The sequence below is a fragment of the Poromitra crassiceps genome, assembly GCF_964638095.1.
Source record: "Poromitra crassiceps genome assembly, chromosome: 18".
In the NCBI taxonomy this organism is placed as follows: domain Eukaryota; kingdom Metazoa; phylum Chordata; class Actinopteri; order Beryciformes; family Melamphaidae; genus Poromitra; species Poromitra crassiceps.
The window spans coordinates 23,990,266-24,008,581 of record NC_139636.1 but is presented as its reverse complement, the minus strand read 5'-3'; the positions used below and the strand labels follow the sequence as shown (position 1 = coordinate 24,008,581).

Below are 18,316 nucleotides of genomic sequence, written 5' to 3'. Positions count from 1 at the left end.
ATGTGCGTGTGTGTGTGGGGGGGGGGGGGTGAGAGATGGGGTCTCAGGATGTCTGAATGCATTTTACTTGAACTATTTTAATTATCTGGGTTCGCTCAACTGCTTCACATGTTGCAATGGAAGTCTATGAGTGACCAAACGAGCGCAAAGGCCCAGTGGTGTGGCCATTCAGCCTTATGGCACTTTAAGCAATGTTTTGGGGGTACCTCAACAACACGGCTAATTGTTTTCAACATGGAAAATTGTCCAACCCCTAACCCTGATACTAGGAGGGGCCTCAAGTTGAATATCACTGCCCTAACCCCATCCCCTTTCCTGACAACACCCCTCCCACCACACACATGCTCCTAGCCACTCTCCCTACCCACCCTTGTATTGGAATATACTCTATGAACTAGTTCCTCATTGCGCGGCTCGCGAGACGATGGCGGCTCTCGAAGCTTTAGTTGGCGGCTCTAAGAAATTGCAACCAAATTTTTTTTTTTTTTTTTTTTTAAAGATTGTTTCCCCCCTGCTCTCCCCAGAATTTCAATAAACCTTTATGGCATATTATTACAATACAACAATACTGGTGTTGACAGTAATAGAAGGTGCCAAATCATTCAAAACAGTATTGTGCCAGCGTGCAGCGCTGTTCCAAAATGTGTCAACGTGTGTCGTTGCCTGGGAAACGCACATCCCATAATACAACTGTTCGCATCGCATCCCATAATAGCATACTTGGGATGCCATTGCGAACATAGATGTGTGAACAGGTTAGCTAAAACGTCAGCGTCGCCAGCGACGGCCCCCACCGTTGTGGTCGGGGTACGTTTTGAAATCCCTCCAGGCCTGAAAGATTTTGCCTGGAGGGATTTCGAAACGTACCCCAAGGTACCCTAGGGGAAACTGGTATATATATGTGTGTGTGCGGAAAACAATAAAACAAAAACTGGTAGGCAGATGTGCTTGGTTGGGGTGGCTTTTGGTGTTTTGCGGTAAAGGTGGCTCTCCTATTGACTTTGTCCTGCCAGTGCGGCTCTCATCGAAGAAATAGTGAGGATCACTGCTCTATGACCTTCCTATCCCAAGCTATGCCCCTTTTCCCTAGCCTAGCCTCCCTTCCTCGAACCCTACCCCCTCCCACATCCCCATAGCCACTCCTCAAACCGTTACTCTCTAGGACCTACCTATCCCTAGCTATGGCCCCTATTCCCTAGCCCAGGCATACTCAACTTGCTTTGCCAGTTAATAAACAAACAATATACCTTTTTCTGTAGCGAATTGTAGGTTTTTGGGGTGTCAGGCGGAGTTTAGTCTGACAATGTTGTGCACACCGTATAGTTGGTTAAGTACATACATAAGTGCCTGGGTAGCGAGCAGACGGCGGTATTTGACAATTTAGCTGGAGCTCAGTCAAACTTTATTTCATATTAAGTTATTATTTTATTTGTTTTTATTGTGAATTAGATGAAAACTGACGTGAAATTATTAGAAAATGTTCGGGGGGCCACTCTGCACCCTGTCGCGGGCCGCAAGTTGACCATCACTGCCCTAGGCCCACCCCTTCACTAAACAGCCATGAGTGTCCTGACTTTGGCATCTTCTGACCCTGGCCTGGCCTGCTGCCAGTGACATGGCAAAAGTAACTGAGAAAACCATCATTAGAACAAAAATGTTTTATTATTAAACTTATTTTCGAACTTCCGTTTTTGTGCGGCACTTCCATTTAACTGCTTGCGCTAACTATTACAGTAGCTAGCTAACAATGTCATATGTGGGAGAACTTCCAAAAAACAATACAAATGGAAATAGCAAGTTGGTACTACATCTTCAAACTATTAACGAGTGGGTGGATGACATGAAGTGTTAGTTAGCATTGCTGTGTATGAACATAAACATGAAGACATTTAATTTTTAAAATGACTTATTAACAAAACAATTGGAAAAACCAAAGGTGTAAAAAAAAAAATTGAGTAAAAAAAATGGAATAAAACGGAACAAGCAGCCAGACTGTGCTGGGATCTGGTAGCTACCCCAAAGCCCAATATATCAAATGTCTTCTTTTGTGCTGATCTACAGTCCACAACGCAAAGATAATCAGTTTAATGTCATAGAAAACTAACAAAACCTGAAAATATGAACATCTGCAATTTTGTATATATTTTTTTCTTCATAAGAATTCCGTCTTGAATCATTATGGCGTGAAGAGCATCAGGTCACTGGGGCAGATGGACTGCTGTAGCCTTTTCGTCAGGTCAGTGGAGAAAAGCAAGATGTCAGACTCCGCCGTCTGGACCTGACAAACACCAAGAAGAAAAAGGTCTGTCAGGACATTCAGCAGCAATCAGGCCAAAATTAAAACAGTAGACCAAGTGCCATTGAGGAGGGGTCATTCCAAGGGGCCTAGCGGGAGACTCACGTCTTTTCTTTCGTTCAAAACAATTGGAAATGGCCGTCATGTTAAAGGATGGCTTTACCGGTAAACAACCCACTTTGTATCATTAATAATCTCGGTAATATAAGTACATTACGTCATTTAGCAGATGCTTTTGTCCAAAGCGACTTACAATATCACATTTTGTCACATAAGTACATGCGCAGTGTTTACCTCTCTCTGCGTTTTCCTCACTGAGATCTCCCATTTCCTCCTCTGCCAAAGCGCTCCATTCTGACGCGTTACGCGTCACAACGGAAGTTGTGCTGGAGAGGCAGAATCTGCTCCGAGGGCGGCCATTATTGTTTATTTTTATTTTTTAAGTATGCGCACATCCACGGAGAATCCATGGAGCCTTAACGAGCCCTAATGACTTGCAGCTGGTGGGGGCAGTTTCTGCCAACGGGAGCAGGAGCAAATTCACTGTGAGCTAATAAACAGAGAGAGAAGGCAAAACACTGGCCATGTGCTTTAAACACGGAAGTAGAGTACGCCTACCGCAGTCATTTAGACTTGCCAAAAAGCTGTTTTAATATTTGTCTGGTGAGAACATAACATATATGTGACCAGTTTATCAGAATAACGCCTATTGGAAATCCTTAACGAGCAGCGAGGACCGGGAGCGCTGACTGTGCTGACAGCTATCTGTCAAACCCTACTGTAGGCTACTGGCAGTGAGAAAACACTGTTGACGTGCTTTGGTAACTAACGTTAAATGCCGACCGGGTACAGCCATCGGCTCCTCGCAGCAGTAACGTTATGAACATGTAACTGAAGTTGGTCGCAGTGTAGCTTAATTCTGAATGTTGCCAAACTTCATTCTTACTGACGTTTTATTTTGAAAATGGCCGCCAAGTAGCGCTGAACCGGAAGAACAAATACGTTGTGTCGAACGCGGAAGAGAGAAAAAGTGACTTAGCTCGCTTCAGCCTGGAATTTGGCCAGTGGAAAACCGAAAAAGGCGAGGAGAGCCCGGCCGAGCCGATACCAGCAGTGGAAATGCGCCATAAGAGGGACTCTTTGGATCAATGGCATCTTATAAGGCTGCATTTAGCCAGTAGGATTTCTCCAACTCAGAAACAGGATTATCATTGCATCAATTCATATACAGCATTGGTCAAACCATTTAGTTTCACAAAAATACATTTATAAAGTTTACCTCAACTACTGGGCTGTCTGGAGTGACTGTGGGTTCTTCGGCCTCCACAGAGTTGGGTGGTGCTCGGTGAGGGCTTTGACTTAGAGGGAGCGTGAGGTGGGCAGGCGTGTGGGTGAGGGGAGCAGGGGAGGGCCGTGGCAGAGCAACAGATCGGCGGGGTTTGGCTGGGCTCTCCACCTGGAAGAACCCTCCGTCAAACCTCACAGTCTCTACAGGCTGGGCCGCTGCCAGGGGCTGCGAGCCCTGAGGATTGGGGCCAGGTCCATCCTTGGCATGGCCTGCAGCCTTTGCAGCTTTCTCTGCCTCTGCAGCCTGCTGTCTCGCTTTCATGGCAGCCTTCACTGCAGCCAGGCGGGACTTGACTGCCACGTTGGTCCCTGCTGGCTTTGGAGCTGGAGCGGAGGAAGTTGGTTTCTGTGACAAGAGACAAAAAGTCTTACTTTAGTTTGTGTTCACACCGTACCCCCCCCCCCCCTTTTTTTTTTACTGACAGCACTTTTGCAAGGAAGTCAAGGGAGCATGGCTATTTTGGAAAGTTGCTGCTGCACCTGGCATCTTCAGGGATGCAAAGTCATGGATAGTGACAAAGGTGACATGCCAGGGCAGACACAAAATCATTCACTTAAGTGCCATATTTTGGGATGAAAAGGGTGACTGTCACCTAAAGGTGACTAGTTTGCATGCCTGATCTTTTTAGGCAGAGTGGGGTGCTCTCTAAAGTTGAGAATGCTGGAAAGGAGGAGTGCTCATGATTTGGGAGCAGACTTATCACCAAGAAGAGGCAGGGTCTCACATAACAGTTGCAGCTCTCAACTTTTCTACTGGTATTTTCTCTGTTTTCATTCTGGTTGTAAGATGGTAAACTACATTTAAAACCCAAGAAAGACGCACAAGTGGAACTAAATTCCAATATAATCTAAATTGCATTTACACCCCAAACTCTTAGGTCTGGAGAAAGAAAATGCAAGTAGAGAGGGTCTTCTCTTCACCTTGACGACCTTCCTCTGTCGTGGTGGGGGCTTGTGTTCCTCCACCCAGCCTCGGGACTCCAACACTTTGAGGGCATCAAACTTTTTGTTGACGTCCTCCACCTGAAAGACGACAACAGGAGAAAAAGGCAAGATTCAGTCGAAAATCCTTATATTCATCCATTTCCCTCAAGAACTTTGGCACGTTTTCCATTTGAAACAATGTGTTACTGCTGCTCTCCTGTGAGGCTCTCACCTGGTAGTAAACCATGTCCCAGAACCCCTGCAGGTCACAGCAGGTGGTGATCTTCTCCCCTCTGCCCAGCTCACAGTCGTCCACCAGACCGGCAAATTGTTTAAAGCGCTCGTTCATCAGCAGCCGGGCTTGGCCAACCACTGTGCGCATACGGTCCCTCACTGCACAGGTAAAGAGCACAAGTGAGACATGCACTCACACCGTCAATAAGTTAGGAATAATGTCATTTTCCCACACAGTCACATATTCAACACATCACAGTCACACCAGCCTCTGGTGCAAGTGAATGAATACACTCACTTTCTTCTGGGATGGACTCCTCTTCCACTTTAGGCTCCCAGTTGCCACATAGACCGATCAGTATGTCCGTCTCATTGGCGATTTCTGATCTGAACATACAGAGAGACATACATACAATACAAAGTGAATAATAAAATAAAATAATAAAATAAAATACGGCCTTGCAATATTTTGTATGAGAGATTCTTGTTTCTTTACCTGAAGTATGGTACATCGTGGTTTGGCTCTTGGGGGCTGACTGGAGTCGGTAGAGCCGGTGTGGGAGAGGGGCGAGGCGGGGAGTGGTGGGGGGATTTGGGCGGAGGGGGTCCGCTCTGCTCAGCTTGAGGCTCGAGGTCGACCGCAGGAACAGGAGCAGATGGAATATTGAAGCTGGAACTGAGGAAATCAGAATGGGATTTAGATTTTTCACTGGGCTTGAGTCCAACGTAACTTGAGAAAAAGTGTGGTTTGACTTAACCAATGAAATCAGTCATTTGTTCATTTCTATGTCCAAGAAATGTTTGCATTAACTACAATCTGCTGCAAGATGATACTAAAAACAGCTACATCGACCAAGGTTTGTTAGCGTTTTGCATATCGTCAAGCCAGTATTGTAGTACTCAAGTACTACACCAGGTCCAGGACTCGGATTCCAGTCCAACTCAAGTCCAATTTTCAGGACTCGTGACTCGACAGGCACTGATGACTCGGACTCAAGCGTTCATGCAATCGGATTCGGAAGTTGGAGACATTAGGACTCAAGACTTGTTAACTGATAAAGACAAGTTTTTTGTTTTGTTAGTTTTTGGTAATAAAGTCCCTGCTTGTTTAGGCAGACTTCTGCGCTGGTGGCACATGCACACACAAACAGACCGATTAAGCATCAGAGCACTGATATTCACCTCACATTACCGCTGCACGCACATATCTGTAACACTCTCTCTCTCTAATGTTTTCCACGAACCACGTCATTCTTTTTTTCTTATTGGAAAGTCAAAGTTATTTAATATTTGTAGGCTCCAAATCCTCTTATTTCACTCAATGGCCTTTTGTGTGTGTATATGTATGTATGTGTATATATATATATATATATATATATATATATATATATATATATATATACACACACACACACACACACACACACACACAGTACTATATGATAGTACTATACTACTTATATAGAAAAACAGACAGACCTTGGTGTGAGCAAAGCATCTGCTGAGCGAGGAATGAGAGGCTGAAGTTTGAACGAGGACAAGCCCACAGGAGCCTGGAACACAAAGCCTTGAGGGGCGAAGGAGGCTACAGTTTCAGATGAGTCCACAGGAGGGAGCCAGTCGGCCGGAGCCGGGTCCACCTCCATCTCCTCGTCCGCGCACGGTGCTGGGCTGGAGGGACGAGCTTTCTGCTCCGGTTCCATCAACTCAGGCTCCTACACAAGACAAATAAATAAATAAATATATATAAAGTAAACACTAACAGCCTAAAGGTACATTTGCTCCTGTGTTACCAGACATTAGGCTAAACCCACTGCATGTGAAATACACTGAAATGGTTACCGTTGCCACAGCTAATTGGACCTTGTCGTCAGCAGTCACTGTAGAAAAGAGGGACACACAAGACAGAAAAAAGGTATGAAAAGGGTATAATATTAATAATAGAGAAAAACTGTACAGGGTTTGCAGAGAAAAAAGAAAGAAAAATAAGACTGCATCAATATGGGTTGTGGTAAGGATGTTTTGGATGCAGTCATGGTGACAACAGTAGATACCTTTGTTGTTCCTTCCTCTGCCAGAAGGGGGGGCTGCAAGCTTGACATTTGCTCTGGTCCTCATCACTCCTGCATCTGTCAATGTAATGTAATTAAATTAAAGAAATAAAATGTGTAATTTCCTGGAAATTCACCTTTAACGGGGACTTCATGCTGCACCATAACATAAATTATAACCAATGAAACCCACCACAGATGGCGGAACAATCAAACATCAAATAAAACTGCTTTCCATTGGTTTAGACTTTTGAAAGATCCCTCACTGTGCTATGTTTCGCCCCAACATCCTGTTTCAACAGAAAATGCATCAAATCAAGGCAGTAAAGCTGCCATTTCACGGGCAAGTGAAGGTTTGGTTCCGACTGTACCTGCGGCTGAGTTGTCTTTAGTCTTGTTCTTAGCCAGAGCAACAGGCTCAACAGCAGGCCTGTTGGCCGATCTGCTCGACGGAGCCCGCACGACCGGCACTACTAGAGAAGGACATGAGACAGACAGACACAAAGAATAAGAGGAAAACAAACATGATAGCTGATCTCACTGTCCTGTTACAGATGAGGTTTGTTTTGCAGCATTAGTTACCCGTAGAGGCTTTGGTCCTGGTGGTCACAGTAGGTGCTGCAGCCCGCCTACCGGTTGATCTCTCCACAGCAGGTTGGACTTGGACAGTAAGAAAATGGGAGGTCAGAACTAAACCAAAACAGACAAGGTCACAGCAGGATCATGTGTTTTTTATCTCAAATAAACAGACAAAGATTATCTTCAGCCTAAGATTTTTTTGTCCTAGTAATTCAATTACAATTTACCTTTTTTCACAGCTGTGCTTCGGACCTGTTCCTTCTGAGGCTATGAAGAAAAGCAACAAAGCACAGATAAGGTTTTAAATGAAAACAGTGAGAGGGGTTTGATGAGTGTCAAGGATTTGGGAGAATTTGATACCTTCTGAACTTGCTGCTGTTTCATAGAGCGGGTTACCCGGGTATTCTGGGCTTGGGTTACCTTTTCCTGATGGGAAGACACATGCAAATCAATGGAACTATTTATGAGTAGTGAGTACTATAGTATTATATACTAAAACAGCAGGGTACCAGTGAGATATAAGAGCTCTGTGGAAGTCTTACACTATGAAACCAAATGTCTTTAGATACAGGTTTCTCTTAATCTAAAATCATACTTTAAAAAAGGTATGAACTGGTCTGACAAGTCCTCTCACCTCCTTAGCTCTGGCACGTGGGGCCAGAGGCAGAGCGGCAAAGGACTCGCTGTCTGTTGGATGGTACCGCCCCGTCTTAAACACTCCTTTACGTTCCTTCTCTCTTTTTTCCTTCTCCTTCTCCAGTGCCTTGCGTTCTTTCCAGCGCTCAAGCTGTTTAATCCTCTCTCTCCCTCTCTCTAGGGCCGTCTCTGTGGAGAAGTGGAAGTGTGGGAAATGGTAAGAGTTCACTAGATCAGCGTTTCTCAACTGGTGGGTCGCGGGGCCGTTTTGATTGGGTCGCGGACATTGGCCAATTTTTTTTTTAATATTATATATATAAATATTATATTTAATATACAGTATATTCATATTTCATTTGAGTTAAATTCAGATTATTGAAACTGGATTAGCCTGACCAGTTTTACTTGTTTAACAATCTGAAGCATATGCTCTGCCTGTAATTCAAGAGAAGTCTGCCTTTTCATTTCATATTTAATTTTAGTTCAATTCAGATGATTGAAACTGGATTAGCATGGCCCCAGTTTAATTAAAATTTATGACCAGTTTAACTAAAAAGCATATAGCCTGCCTGTGATTCCTTTTTATTTCATATTAGTTAAATTCAGACTATTGAAACTGGATTAGCATGACCAGGTTAACTTGTTTTATTATTATCATCATTATTATTAACTTGTTTAAAAACATATAGGCATGTAATTCAAGATAAGTCTGCCTTTTATTTCATATTTCATACAGTTCAAATAAGACTTTCTGAGCATGACCAGTTTGACTTGTTTCAATTTAAAAACATATAGGCCTGTAATTCAAGTCTGCCTTATTTCAATTGGTTTTTAGCCCTAGTTGCACTTCTGTTGCACTTTTTTGTTCATTTGAGGTTTATAACAGTGCATGAAGGCGTTGTGTATTAAATTAATGCGCTATTTTTTGTGCAATACATTTGAGTGGTTAAAAAAGAATCTGAAATTTGGGTTGCGACTTCATGACAAGGAAAATAGTGGGTCCTGAGGCTACACCAGTTGAGAACCACTGCACTAGATGGCTGTGTAGCCTGGTGATATGAGATATGGTTTTGATCCCTGCAACAGCCAATGCATCCTGTCAAAACATCCTTGGGAGAGACCATAGACCCCTAACTGCAAATTCATTGTTTGTCTCTCATCTGCTAAATTTATTTAAATTGGAGAGCAAATCCTTTGGGTGAACCATGGTAGGCGATATGGCCCAAAAATAACAGCACGATATTTCAGCGTATTTCTGCATGATCCTCCAGCGTGTTACGTCCTGCCGGTGAAACTCCTGTCAGGTGACAAGAAGCAGCTAATGACTGCACATGTATCGGAGGAAGCATGTGCTAATCTATGGCTCTCCCCATATGAGCAGAGGGGGTGGAGCATCGACCGGGACAGCAGGGGGAATTGGCCAAGTACATTTGGTGAGAAAATGGCCAAAAAAAACAACATAAGATTTGCAACCAACATGTTATATGGCAGCATAAACGTACCAATTTGCTTTCAAATGTCTGTGGTTTGTTATACATGCTCTTTTGTAACCAAACCACCTAGATACTACTGAAGGCACTCCTCTTTTTGGAATTAACTCCCGATGTGAAACAATAGGTGAGTGTATTGATGTCACAGGCTAACGTTAATCAATCCCTCCTTACGTTTAGCCTTGTCCTGAACGGTCTTGGTGTTGGCCGTCATGGAGGCATCCAGAGTGGAGCTCTCATGCTCAGGCAGCCTGTCCAGCTGCCTGCGGGTTTCCAACAAGCGGCCCCTGTTCTCCTTCTGTGACTGAGAGCGTCTGCGGGACATCTTCACCCGCAGCATGGACACACTGCTGTCCCGCTGGCGCAGGCCAGCAAATCGAGATTCCATGATCACACAGTGGTCAGGTGAGCAGAAGGTGTAAGAGGCGTACTGCAACATGATTTAAAGAAATATCACTGTTATTATTACATATATTGATGTACACTGTGGAGAATGTAAAACCTCACTAACTTAGATATGGTAACAGTTAAACAGTGGAAAAATGATTTTAAATTAAATGTGTCCAAATCAGCTTGTTATTCCCAGAGTTCCTATACATTTTCAAGTAAAAAATGGCATACATTTTCCTGACCCTAATTTGTTGAAGATTTTGTCTGGTGCGCAACAATATATGCAGATGTCCTGCTAACTAGGTCAAACCATTGTATAGATGAAGACTGTTCTTCATAGCCACAAATATCAGAATATGATTTGCAGGGTTCTTATACACACATTCCATTTTAAAACTCCATATTTTTCCAGGCATGTTCTTGACTGGATGTCATTTAGTTGCAGGGTATTTGGCATGCATGGTCTATCTGAACATTATTCTGATCATCAACACAAACTGTGGATTCAAAGTGGCTCTACAACATCATCAAAGCTATGATTACAGTATGTGTATCAGACCTGTCCTGAACCATATTTTCCAGACATTTTTTCAAATTCCCCAACTATTCAAGACCTGGAAATGATCAAATTATTTTGTAATACTACTCCAGACTTTCCAGACCTGTGCCCAAAGTCAGAGTTAAGGTGTCCATAAAATAGAATCGGCTGCACAAAACACCCTCTCCATAAGGTTAAACATTTGAAGGAAAACATAAGCACAAGATTTAAGGGTGTTTTGTCCGATTCTATTTTATGGACACCTTAACTCTGACGCTATTAAAGCGAAATCTTAACCTAAGGTGCTTTGTGCAACTGGGCCCTGGGTAGTAACCCCGCGCACATACATGAATACGCTAACGTTAATTGTGGCTCAACTATTTCTGTCGAGGCCCAGTTTTCATAAGCGTCAGGTTACAGTTTTCATCCCAACCTGATCCTTCTCAACCAGGGATTCAAACTCATGGAGTGAAAAAGGTGACGGATACCAGGGCAGATACAAAACCACTCAAAATCATTCAGTTAAGTGCCCTATTTTGGGATACAAAAAGGTGACTGCCACCTAAAGGTGACTATTTTTGCATCCCTGTCAACTACCTAAAGTTAACGTTACCACTGGAGTTACGTTAAACCAACGCCAAACTTAGTAAAATATAACGTTAGCGCTAGTCAACTGACAAGTTACTAACGTTAGTTTTGTGAAACAAAGACCCACAATCGAAATGCAATGCAACGGATTCAACATGTTTGTAACGTTATAACGTTAGCTAACTATGCTAACGTTAGCTACTCGAGGTTTGTTTGCTAACTTACGCTAGGTTGTTGTCATTAACTGGTCGTCGAGAGATTTAACGTTAAAGACACTTACCAAAGCATTTACCAAAAATCTAACGATACAGGAATAACTTTAAATCAGTCACATAGCGTTTGATAAGCACAGTATTTTACCGTTTAAAGTTCACAGAAAACTATCTAACTTTCAATTCCTGTTTGCTGAAGCTAGGCTGTCTGACACAAAACAAGCAGCAGAGCGGGTCCGTTTAAATTGATCTTCTTCTTCTTTTTCTTCTTTGAGGTTCCCGGCAGTGTAAACAGCTACTGGGCTTATTACTGCCCTCTGCAGGACAAGAATAAAACTAACTCAAACACACTTCTCGGATACAGCTCTGAATCATGCAGCAACTGTAAAACTGCTTTTGTGGTCAGCTGCTGGTTCTTATTATGGCCAAAGAAAGATTTAAGAGAAAATAATACAACTCCCAGACCTGATAAACTTGTATAAAAGGTTTCCCTTTCTGTCTTATATTTGTTTAAATTTGTCTATCCTGGATGTAGTTTATATTCCAGCCAGTAGGTGGTGACATTGATTCTTGTTACTGGTTAGAAGAACCTTAACAAATTCAAGATGGCGATGCCCAGACCAGGTTGGTTAGACGCACATCCACGGTTGCTATAGACACGGTTTTTCATTGCTCGATGAAATTTGAAGACAGATACATATCCATATTAATGTCAGTAATTTTAAATATTGACGTTGAAATGTTCCATCTGTTTGGCCGCCTTGATTGCCTAATTAAACGTTATACCCCTGAAATCCCTTTCATCTCTCTCTCTCTCTCTCTCTCTCTCTCTCTCTCTCTCTCTCTCTCTCTCTCTCTCTCTCTCTCTCTCTCTCTCTCTCTCTCTCTCTCTCTCTCTCTCTCTCTCTCTCTCTCTCTCTAGGAAGGTCTGCCATTGTCGTATCCTCTTCATTTTATTCACTCGTGCAAAAAAAGACAAAGCATGTCAGTGTTATATTATGATTTATGAATGATACAACACCTTAACTCCACATCCAGCTGTCATCCGTCCCTTTCCAACTGCTGCTGTACCTGACTGCCATCTATTTTATCTTCTATTTCCTCTCCACTCTCAGCATGATCATCTACAAGAGTGAGTAGCCTACTACTAAGTATTTTACACAAACCCAAGATTATTCACTGGTTGTTAATTTACCTATAGAGCTCGCTGTGTTCTCAAACCTTTCCCATGTCAAGGACCCCCTGACACAAATTAGACCTCCATTTGATAAGATGTTTTAACTTTTACTTTGGTGTATGATTCCCCTCATTTGTTACTTCCTTAAGCCGGGTAGTAACATAAATTATATTGCGAGTTATACGCCAAAGTAAAAGTTAAAACAATAATTGATTAACTAAAACGAAGGCAAAATAACTAGACAAAACAAACTACATTAAACAAAAGAACTGAACAAAAGGTGCATCGGTGAGGACAGAGACTGATGGTCTGAAGGTCTTCATTAGCCCAATTTGACCTTTATACAGGGGTGAGGCCATTGAGAGCAAGCTCTCATTTTCAAGGGTGCCCTGTTACAATAAAACATTTATAAAAGTTACAAAGTTACAAGCAGACAAATATAGACAAACAATCAAAACAAGATGATAAAAGCACATAATGTAAAACAAGAGCACTCCCCAAGCAGGGTAAGGAGCACTAAACGACTAAAGAGACCAATCGCTCCAATTTTAGAGTGTCCTGGAGCCTATTCCATTTATCAGGGGCATAAAATGAAAAAAGCAGTCTTTCCCAGTTCAGTATTCACACGCGGAATAAACAGTCTGATGTGTGACTGGGAGTGTGTCTGATATCTCGTACCATTGAAACTGAGAAGTGAGGACCGATATAAAGGAAGCTTGCCAGTTAGGACTTTATAAATGAGTAAAATACCTTTTCATATAAAATACAGCGGTGCATGAGATCCATCCATCACCCGTTACAAAATGCAGAGCACTGTGATATACGACATCAAGCGACTTCAAGATGGTGGGTGAGGCATGCATATACACAACATCGCCATAATCAAAAACGTGCATGCGTGTGTGTCAGGCCGAGTGCTGAGCTATCCTGATGACAGACTGGCCTGTGATGTGGGTCTGCTCCTCCTCATGGCCGCTCTGGAGGCCCTCCGGCTCTTCTGTGGTGAGCCAATCCATTCACACAGTGCACTGCTGATTGATTTCAAGCCTGCCTTTGTTACAGTATAGATCTCTCTGCCTCTGTCTTCACTATTTTATTTAATGTTACAATCGGCATGTGAACCATCAAGGTAGGATAAGGTGGTTACGCTACAGTGACAGTAACATCAAATTGTCCTTTCTCATTGGCTTCCATCCCATGCGGCTCTCCCCTTGTCTCCAGGTGTGAAGGGCAACCTAAAGGAGAGTGAGGCCTTTGTTATGGCGAACCTGGTGCTGACCGGCACCACTGTCCTGCTGTCCGTCTATTTTCTGGCTTGGCAGGCCTACGTGCTGCGGGCGGACGTCATCGTCAATAGCGTCCTGCTGGTCGCCTATGGGATGGGTGGAGTCCTGGCTTTCATCATCGTGGCCCGTTTCACCAGGTCGGAGTTCCACTCTCACTGGCTCTTATCACAACTTGTTTATGGTTAAACTCACTTAGGCAAGAAAAGTTTAATTGGATTATTTGACATGTGAGACCACAAGCAGCGGTCTTATGCAGGCATAAATGATAAATAGGCCTATAATTTGTATTTTACAATATCTGGTGTCAGATGTACACAACATACTTGGTGAGACTGGCCTACATTTGAGGCTTGTGTTTCATTTATTTTGATTGACAAGATATTTCCATGTAATTAGCATTTCATACATTTGTTTTGAATGGCTTGCCCGCATGGAGCTTTCCTTTTGTCTGCCCTTTTGTTCATAAATGAAATAAGCTCTGGTTCTTCAGGACTTGTTTGAATTATTGATCTAGGCATCATTCATCAAAGTGTTACAGAATACATTGTACTGTACGATATATGTATGAGTCTGTGTGGACGCAGGCTCATGAATAACGCAGACACCTTATCCTCTGCAAAAGATGAATTGGGCAAATGAAAAACAGAGTTTTCACAGAATACTGACATCAATGTCATATTCAATGTGACAAATTTGTGGTCTGTCATAGGCAAGAACATTTTCACCTTCAAATGGTGGTGTGACGATGTCCTTTTTTCATTTACAGGTTGACTTGTTTAACCCAACCAAGCAGTGGATGTACATTAGGACTGCACAATGAATCAAAAAAGCATTGAAATTGCAATATTGACTTCTGCAGTTTTCACATTACAAGAAGGCATACATATTTTTTCTCCGATGGAAAAAGGCAGCAGTGATAGACAGCCTGCAAAATGTATTTTGTTTTGGGCATACTGGCGTTTCAATCAAGGTTTTTGTTGGACAAAATCTTTCATTTTGGTCCAAAGTTGTTTAACGAACAAAAAATAAATTTGTTCATAACAACTCTGCACACAATGTATTGCATACAATGAATATCTGTCAATATTGTGCAGTCCTGATGTGCATGGGGACCCAGTTGTTTGTAAGATTAATTTTTGGCAACTAAACAGTGTTTCACAAACAGCTTTATTGTTTCAGATACACTACTAAGCCTTTTAAAGTTGAATGTAATCCCAACGTTTTCATGTGTTCTCATTTGTGTCTTACAGTGTCTATTCATGAAGAAGTCCAGTTTGCATGGCTTCAAGATACTGTGTGTTCCAGCTGAACTCGCAGCACTTCTGCACTTCCTCGTTAGTTACAACCAGAAATATTGGAAAGTAATATTGTCTTATGACTGTTTGGAAAGTTTACATTGTGATTTTCATAAAGGAATAGGTTTGATTTGAGCAATACATTGTTGTGATGTATAGCCTCTACTTTAAAAGCATCAGTTCATCTGTGATATAAGGATCTCAGGGAATTTACTGCGGTGCAGTGGAAATACACAAAACAAATCAAGCCTGTGTCATACTTGCAATTTGACATAATTTCAAGATATTGTATATTCAAATATACATGTTTTCTGTTGTTTCATATTTTGTATTACCTTCCTCTGTATATAGTATATATTTTCTACACGTCTTAAGGATTAAATCCTTCTATTTTTGTGCCACAATTGATTTTGTGTTTCTATTACTTTTTGTCCAGCAGAGGGCAGAAGTGTTGTAGGTAAAGATTTGAAAGATACCGACACTGATTTTAGCATGACACTAGGACATTTTCCTCTTTGGGTATTTCTGAAATAAAAGCAATCTATTGTTGAGCGCTAAACCCCACACTTTACATTTGACATTGAATGCAAATAACCCCAAAATATCCCTCTTAATGTATGAAGTGGCATCAGTTGCACCACAAGTTTTTCTATAATGGCTACCACACACATAACTGCCAGGCAGTAACTCAATGTCTCAAGGGGAAAGTGACTATTTCAGGAATTTATATTCCAGTTTGGTTCTTTTAACTTGCAATTGTAGGTATTTCATGTCAGATCAGCACTTAGCACTTCATCCATAACTTAATTCAAGTGAAGAAATCAGAACCGTTTTCAGTGTTATCATGGATTTGTTGTAGCGCCCAGAGGCTTCTCATCTCACATTTTTCCAATCAGGCCGTTTGTCAGCCGTGACAGCTGAAAGTTAATGATCAAACCCATTTCCAAGGTTTCCAAAGTAACCGGCTACAACACATCACATCTCTGTGTGTCCATGCTTGAGCAACAACCGAGCACACAGTTGGGCACAGATGCATTTCATTCACCACAGGTCAAGTCAATGTGTGGCAAGCATTAATGTATTTCCTCCCTCCATTGCTGGTATGTGTGGTCAGTGTGTAATTGTGACGATTAGAAAGCCCTGCTGAGGGAAAAAAAAGTCATATTGGGTCTTATTATAACATTATGGTGTTAATGATTGTTACTGCAATATACCCAGAGGACGAGAAGTTCATGCTTGAAATCTCTAAACATGATCTTCTATGCAGGGATAGTTAAGCTAGTTGGACAAAGAGGGGTCATTCTCTTACCAGCAGTGACATTGAAACCTGGGCAATGTTCCACACTGTTGCTCCTCTTTCAGTCTTGTTGAATTCACCTACTTTGCTCCATCCGCTCCCATTGCCACGCTAAGTTATACCTGTGGGAGTCAAATGCTTCCAGTGGGCTATTGTATCACTTGCACATAAAGTTAATGCACGCATGCCATTGCATTAGTAAGTCACTAGAATCAGTTTTGCAATACATTGTCAGTTGCAAATGTTACTAGTTATTAGGGCATCTCAAAACAAGAAGTATTTTTGTGTCATTGATTTTAACCAGTTTACTGGTGATTAGATTCCAATCATTTATCAATAATCCACATCAGCATAGGTTTGCATACTGGCTACTTGGCTTCTTGCTTTGGCCAATCAAAAATATATACAGCATAATTGCAATTGCATGGATGCTGGGCCTGTGCCCGGTTTGACCAGTCTTGACTCAGGACCTCATTACACTGAAGAAAATTTTTATCTGACGTAAAGTTTATTTGTCGACTGAATGTTTCTCAGAATGCCATTATCCTGCTGCTGACTAATCGTGGTTGTATTACTGTGAGATATCAGTCACATACTGTATGTGGAAATTCTGGTATAAGTGCCTTTTATAGTTTTTACTGTGCTTTTGCGTGTTTTCTTTTAATTGTTGTGTTTGTTTTCTATGGACTATATGTGTTCTAAAAAAAAACACAGTTAGTGATGGACAAGCCCGTCTTTTATTGTCACACAGTCACACACCAACACATGCATGCGGCCACAAACACACTCATGCTGACGGTGGCCAGTGAAATTTGTCCTCTGCATTTGACCCATCCTGGCTTGTCCTTTCCTCCGGGGGGCAGGCCAGGAGCAGTGGTCGCTTTTTCTTTCCAGCGCCCGGGGACCAACTTCGGATGTTGTCATCACTGGTTGGATGACGATCTTCTGCATGTTTTTAGTGGGGCGTTATGTATGGAGGAACCCCCTGGGGAGCACGGGGAGAACATGCAAACTCCACACAGAAAGGCCCTTTCGACGAGATAACCCACCTGGGCAGTAGGCACTGAAGATATGGGGGGGACACAACTCCAGCGCCCACAGCGTCCCAGGCGAGAATCGAACTCAGGACCTTCTAGCTGTGAGGCGACAGCGCTACCGACTGTGTCTGAGTCTGCCAATATGGCTGCACTTGCACTTGCAATTTTGTGATTGTTGTGATTGTCTTCTGGATATTTTTCCTACTTTCTATATCTCTAAATATTGATATGACCGCTACGCTGCATACTTTACTAAGACAAATTCCTCGTATGTAATGTTTGCGTATTGTAGCAATAAAAGTGATTCAGATTTTGATTCTGATAAAAGTAGATTGATAACTATTATAATAACATTGGAACTATTATTTAAAAAAAAATCTTTTTATACTTGTTTTGGCTTTCAACCAGGCCTACCTCTGTCCACATTATGATCTCTTGTAATCCCATACTGTCTGCAGGTGTGTGTGTGTGTGTGTGTGTGTGTGTGTGTGTGTGTGTGTGTGTGTGTGTGTGTGTGTGTGTGTGTGTGTGTGTGCGTGCGTGCGTGCGTGCGTGCGTGCGTGCGTGCGTGCGTGCGTGTGTGTGTGTGTGTGGGGGGGGGGGGTAGCATAAGTGTGTGCATGATGTACTGTATTATCTGTGTGGATGTATGTGGGTGTAGAGTAGCTATATATTGTTATTGTACTGTAGACCTGTAGCCTATTGTTATAAGCTGTATAGCTTATAATAACAATGCACAACATTATTATTATCGTATTATGCAAGCATGCATTCATAACTCTTGCAATGAGATAAATAAAACAAACAAAATGGGTGAGAAAAGCAGAAGTAGACCCACCCCCATTATGTGTGCTTGCTCCGCCCATCTCAGGTTGAGTTACCTGCAGAGTCACCTGTCACTCACCTGCTGCCTCCCGGGCGACTCTGCCCGACACACAA

General features: G+C 42.4%; 2 protein-coding genes across 5 annotated transcripts; one reads left to right on the top strand and one right to left on the bottom strand.

Annotated features, from left to right (window-relative positions):
- Positions 1 to 1,673: 1,673 nt before the first annotated feature.
- LOC310793216 (disks large-associated protein 5-like) lies at positions 1,674 to 11,492 on the bottom strand. Of its 4 annotated transcripts, none has more exons than XM_083654974.1 (16): positions 11,434 to 11,492; positions 9,732 to 9,987; positions 8,066 to 8,256; positions 7,792 to 7,857; positions 7,659 to 7,698; positions 7,435 to 7,542; positions 7,224 to 7,325; positions 6,856 to 6,930; positions 6,644 to 6,681; positions 6,281 to 6,516; positions 5,298 to 5,477; positions 5,100 to 5,188; positions 4,800 to 4,960; positions 4,565 to 4,666; positions 3,576 to 3,989; positions 1,674 to 2,278 (listed from the first exon to the last, which is right to left on the bottom strand). In XM_083654974.1, exons 2-16 carry the CDS (start codon positions 9,943 to 9,945, stop codon positions 2,177 to 2,179), a joined length of 2,118 nt encoding a protein of 705 aa, XP_083511100.1. In that variant the 5' UTR covers positions 9,946 to 9,987; positions 11,434 to 11,492; the 3' UTR covers positions 1,674 to 2,176. The 4 variants fall into 4 exon arrangements, with proteins under 4 accessions (XP_083511100.1, XP_083511102.1, XP_083511103.1 ...); XM_083654976.1 differs by having other exon boundaries at positions 4,574 to 4,666; XM_083654977.1 differs by having other exon boundaries at positions 7,435 to 7,512.
- An 837-nt stretch (positions 11,493 to 12,329) lies between these two features.
- On the top strand, positions 12,330 to 15,377 carry LOC310792681 (transmembrane protein 80-like). The gene is made up of 4 exons (XM_083654403.1): positions 12,330 to 12,417; positions 13,372 to 13,464; positions 13,684 to 13,885; positions 14,999 to 15,377. The coding sequence occupies exons 1-4, from the start codon at positions 12,402 to 12,404 to the stop codon at positions 15,009 to 15,011; spliced, it is 324 nt and encodes a 107-aa protein (XP_083510529.1). The 5' UTR covers positions 12,330 to 12,401; the 3' UTR covers positions 15,012 to 15,377.
- The last annotated feature ends 2,939 nt before the right edge of the window (positions 15,378 to 18,316 follow it).

Coding starts and splice junctions, on each gene's coding strand:
- LOC310793216 (XM_083654974.1), bottom strand. CDS start 9,945: ATGGAATCTCGATTTGCTGGCCTGCGCCAGCGGGACAGCAGTGTGTCC. Junction 7,699..7,791: donor AACAGCAGCAAGTTCAGAAG/GTATCAAATTCT, acceptor TTTTCTTCATAG/CCTCAGAAGGAACAGGTCCG. Junction 2,279..3,575: donor CAGACAGCCCAGTAGTTGAG/GTAAACTTTATA, acceptor GGTGTTTGTCAG/GTCCAGACGGCGGAGTCTGA.
- LOC310792681 (XM_083654403.1), top strand. Junction 13,465..13,683: donor GGCCCTCCGGCTCTTCTGTG/GTGAGCCAATCC, acceptor CCTTGTCTCCAG/GTGTGAAGGGCAACCTAAAG.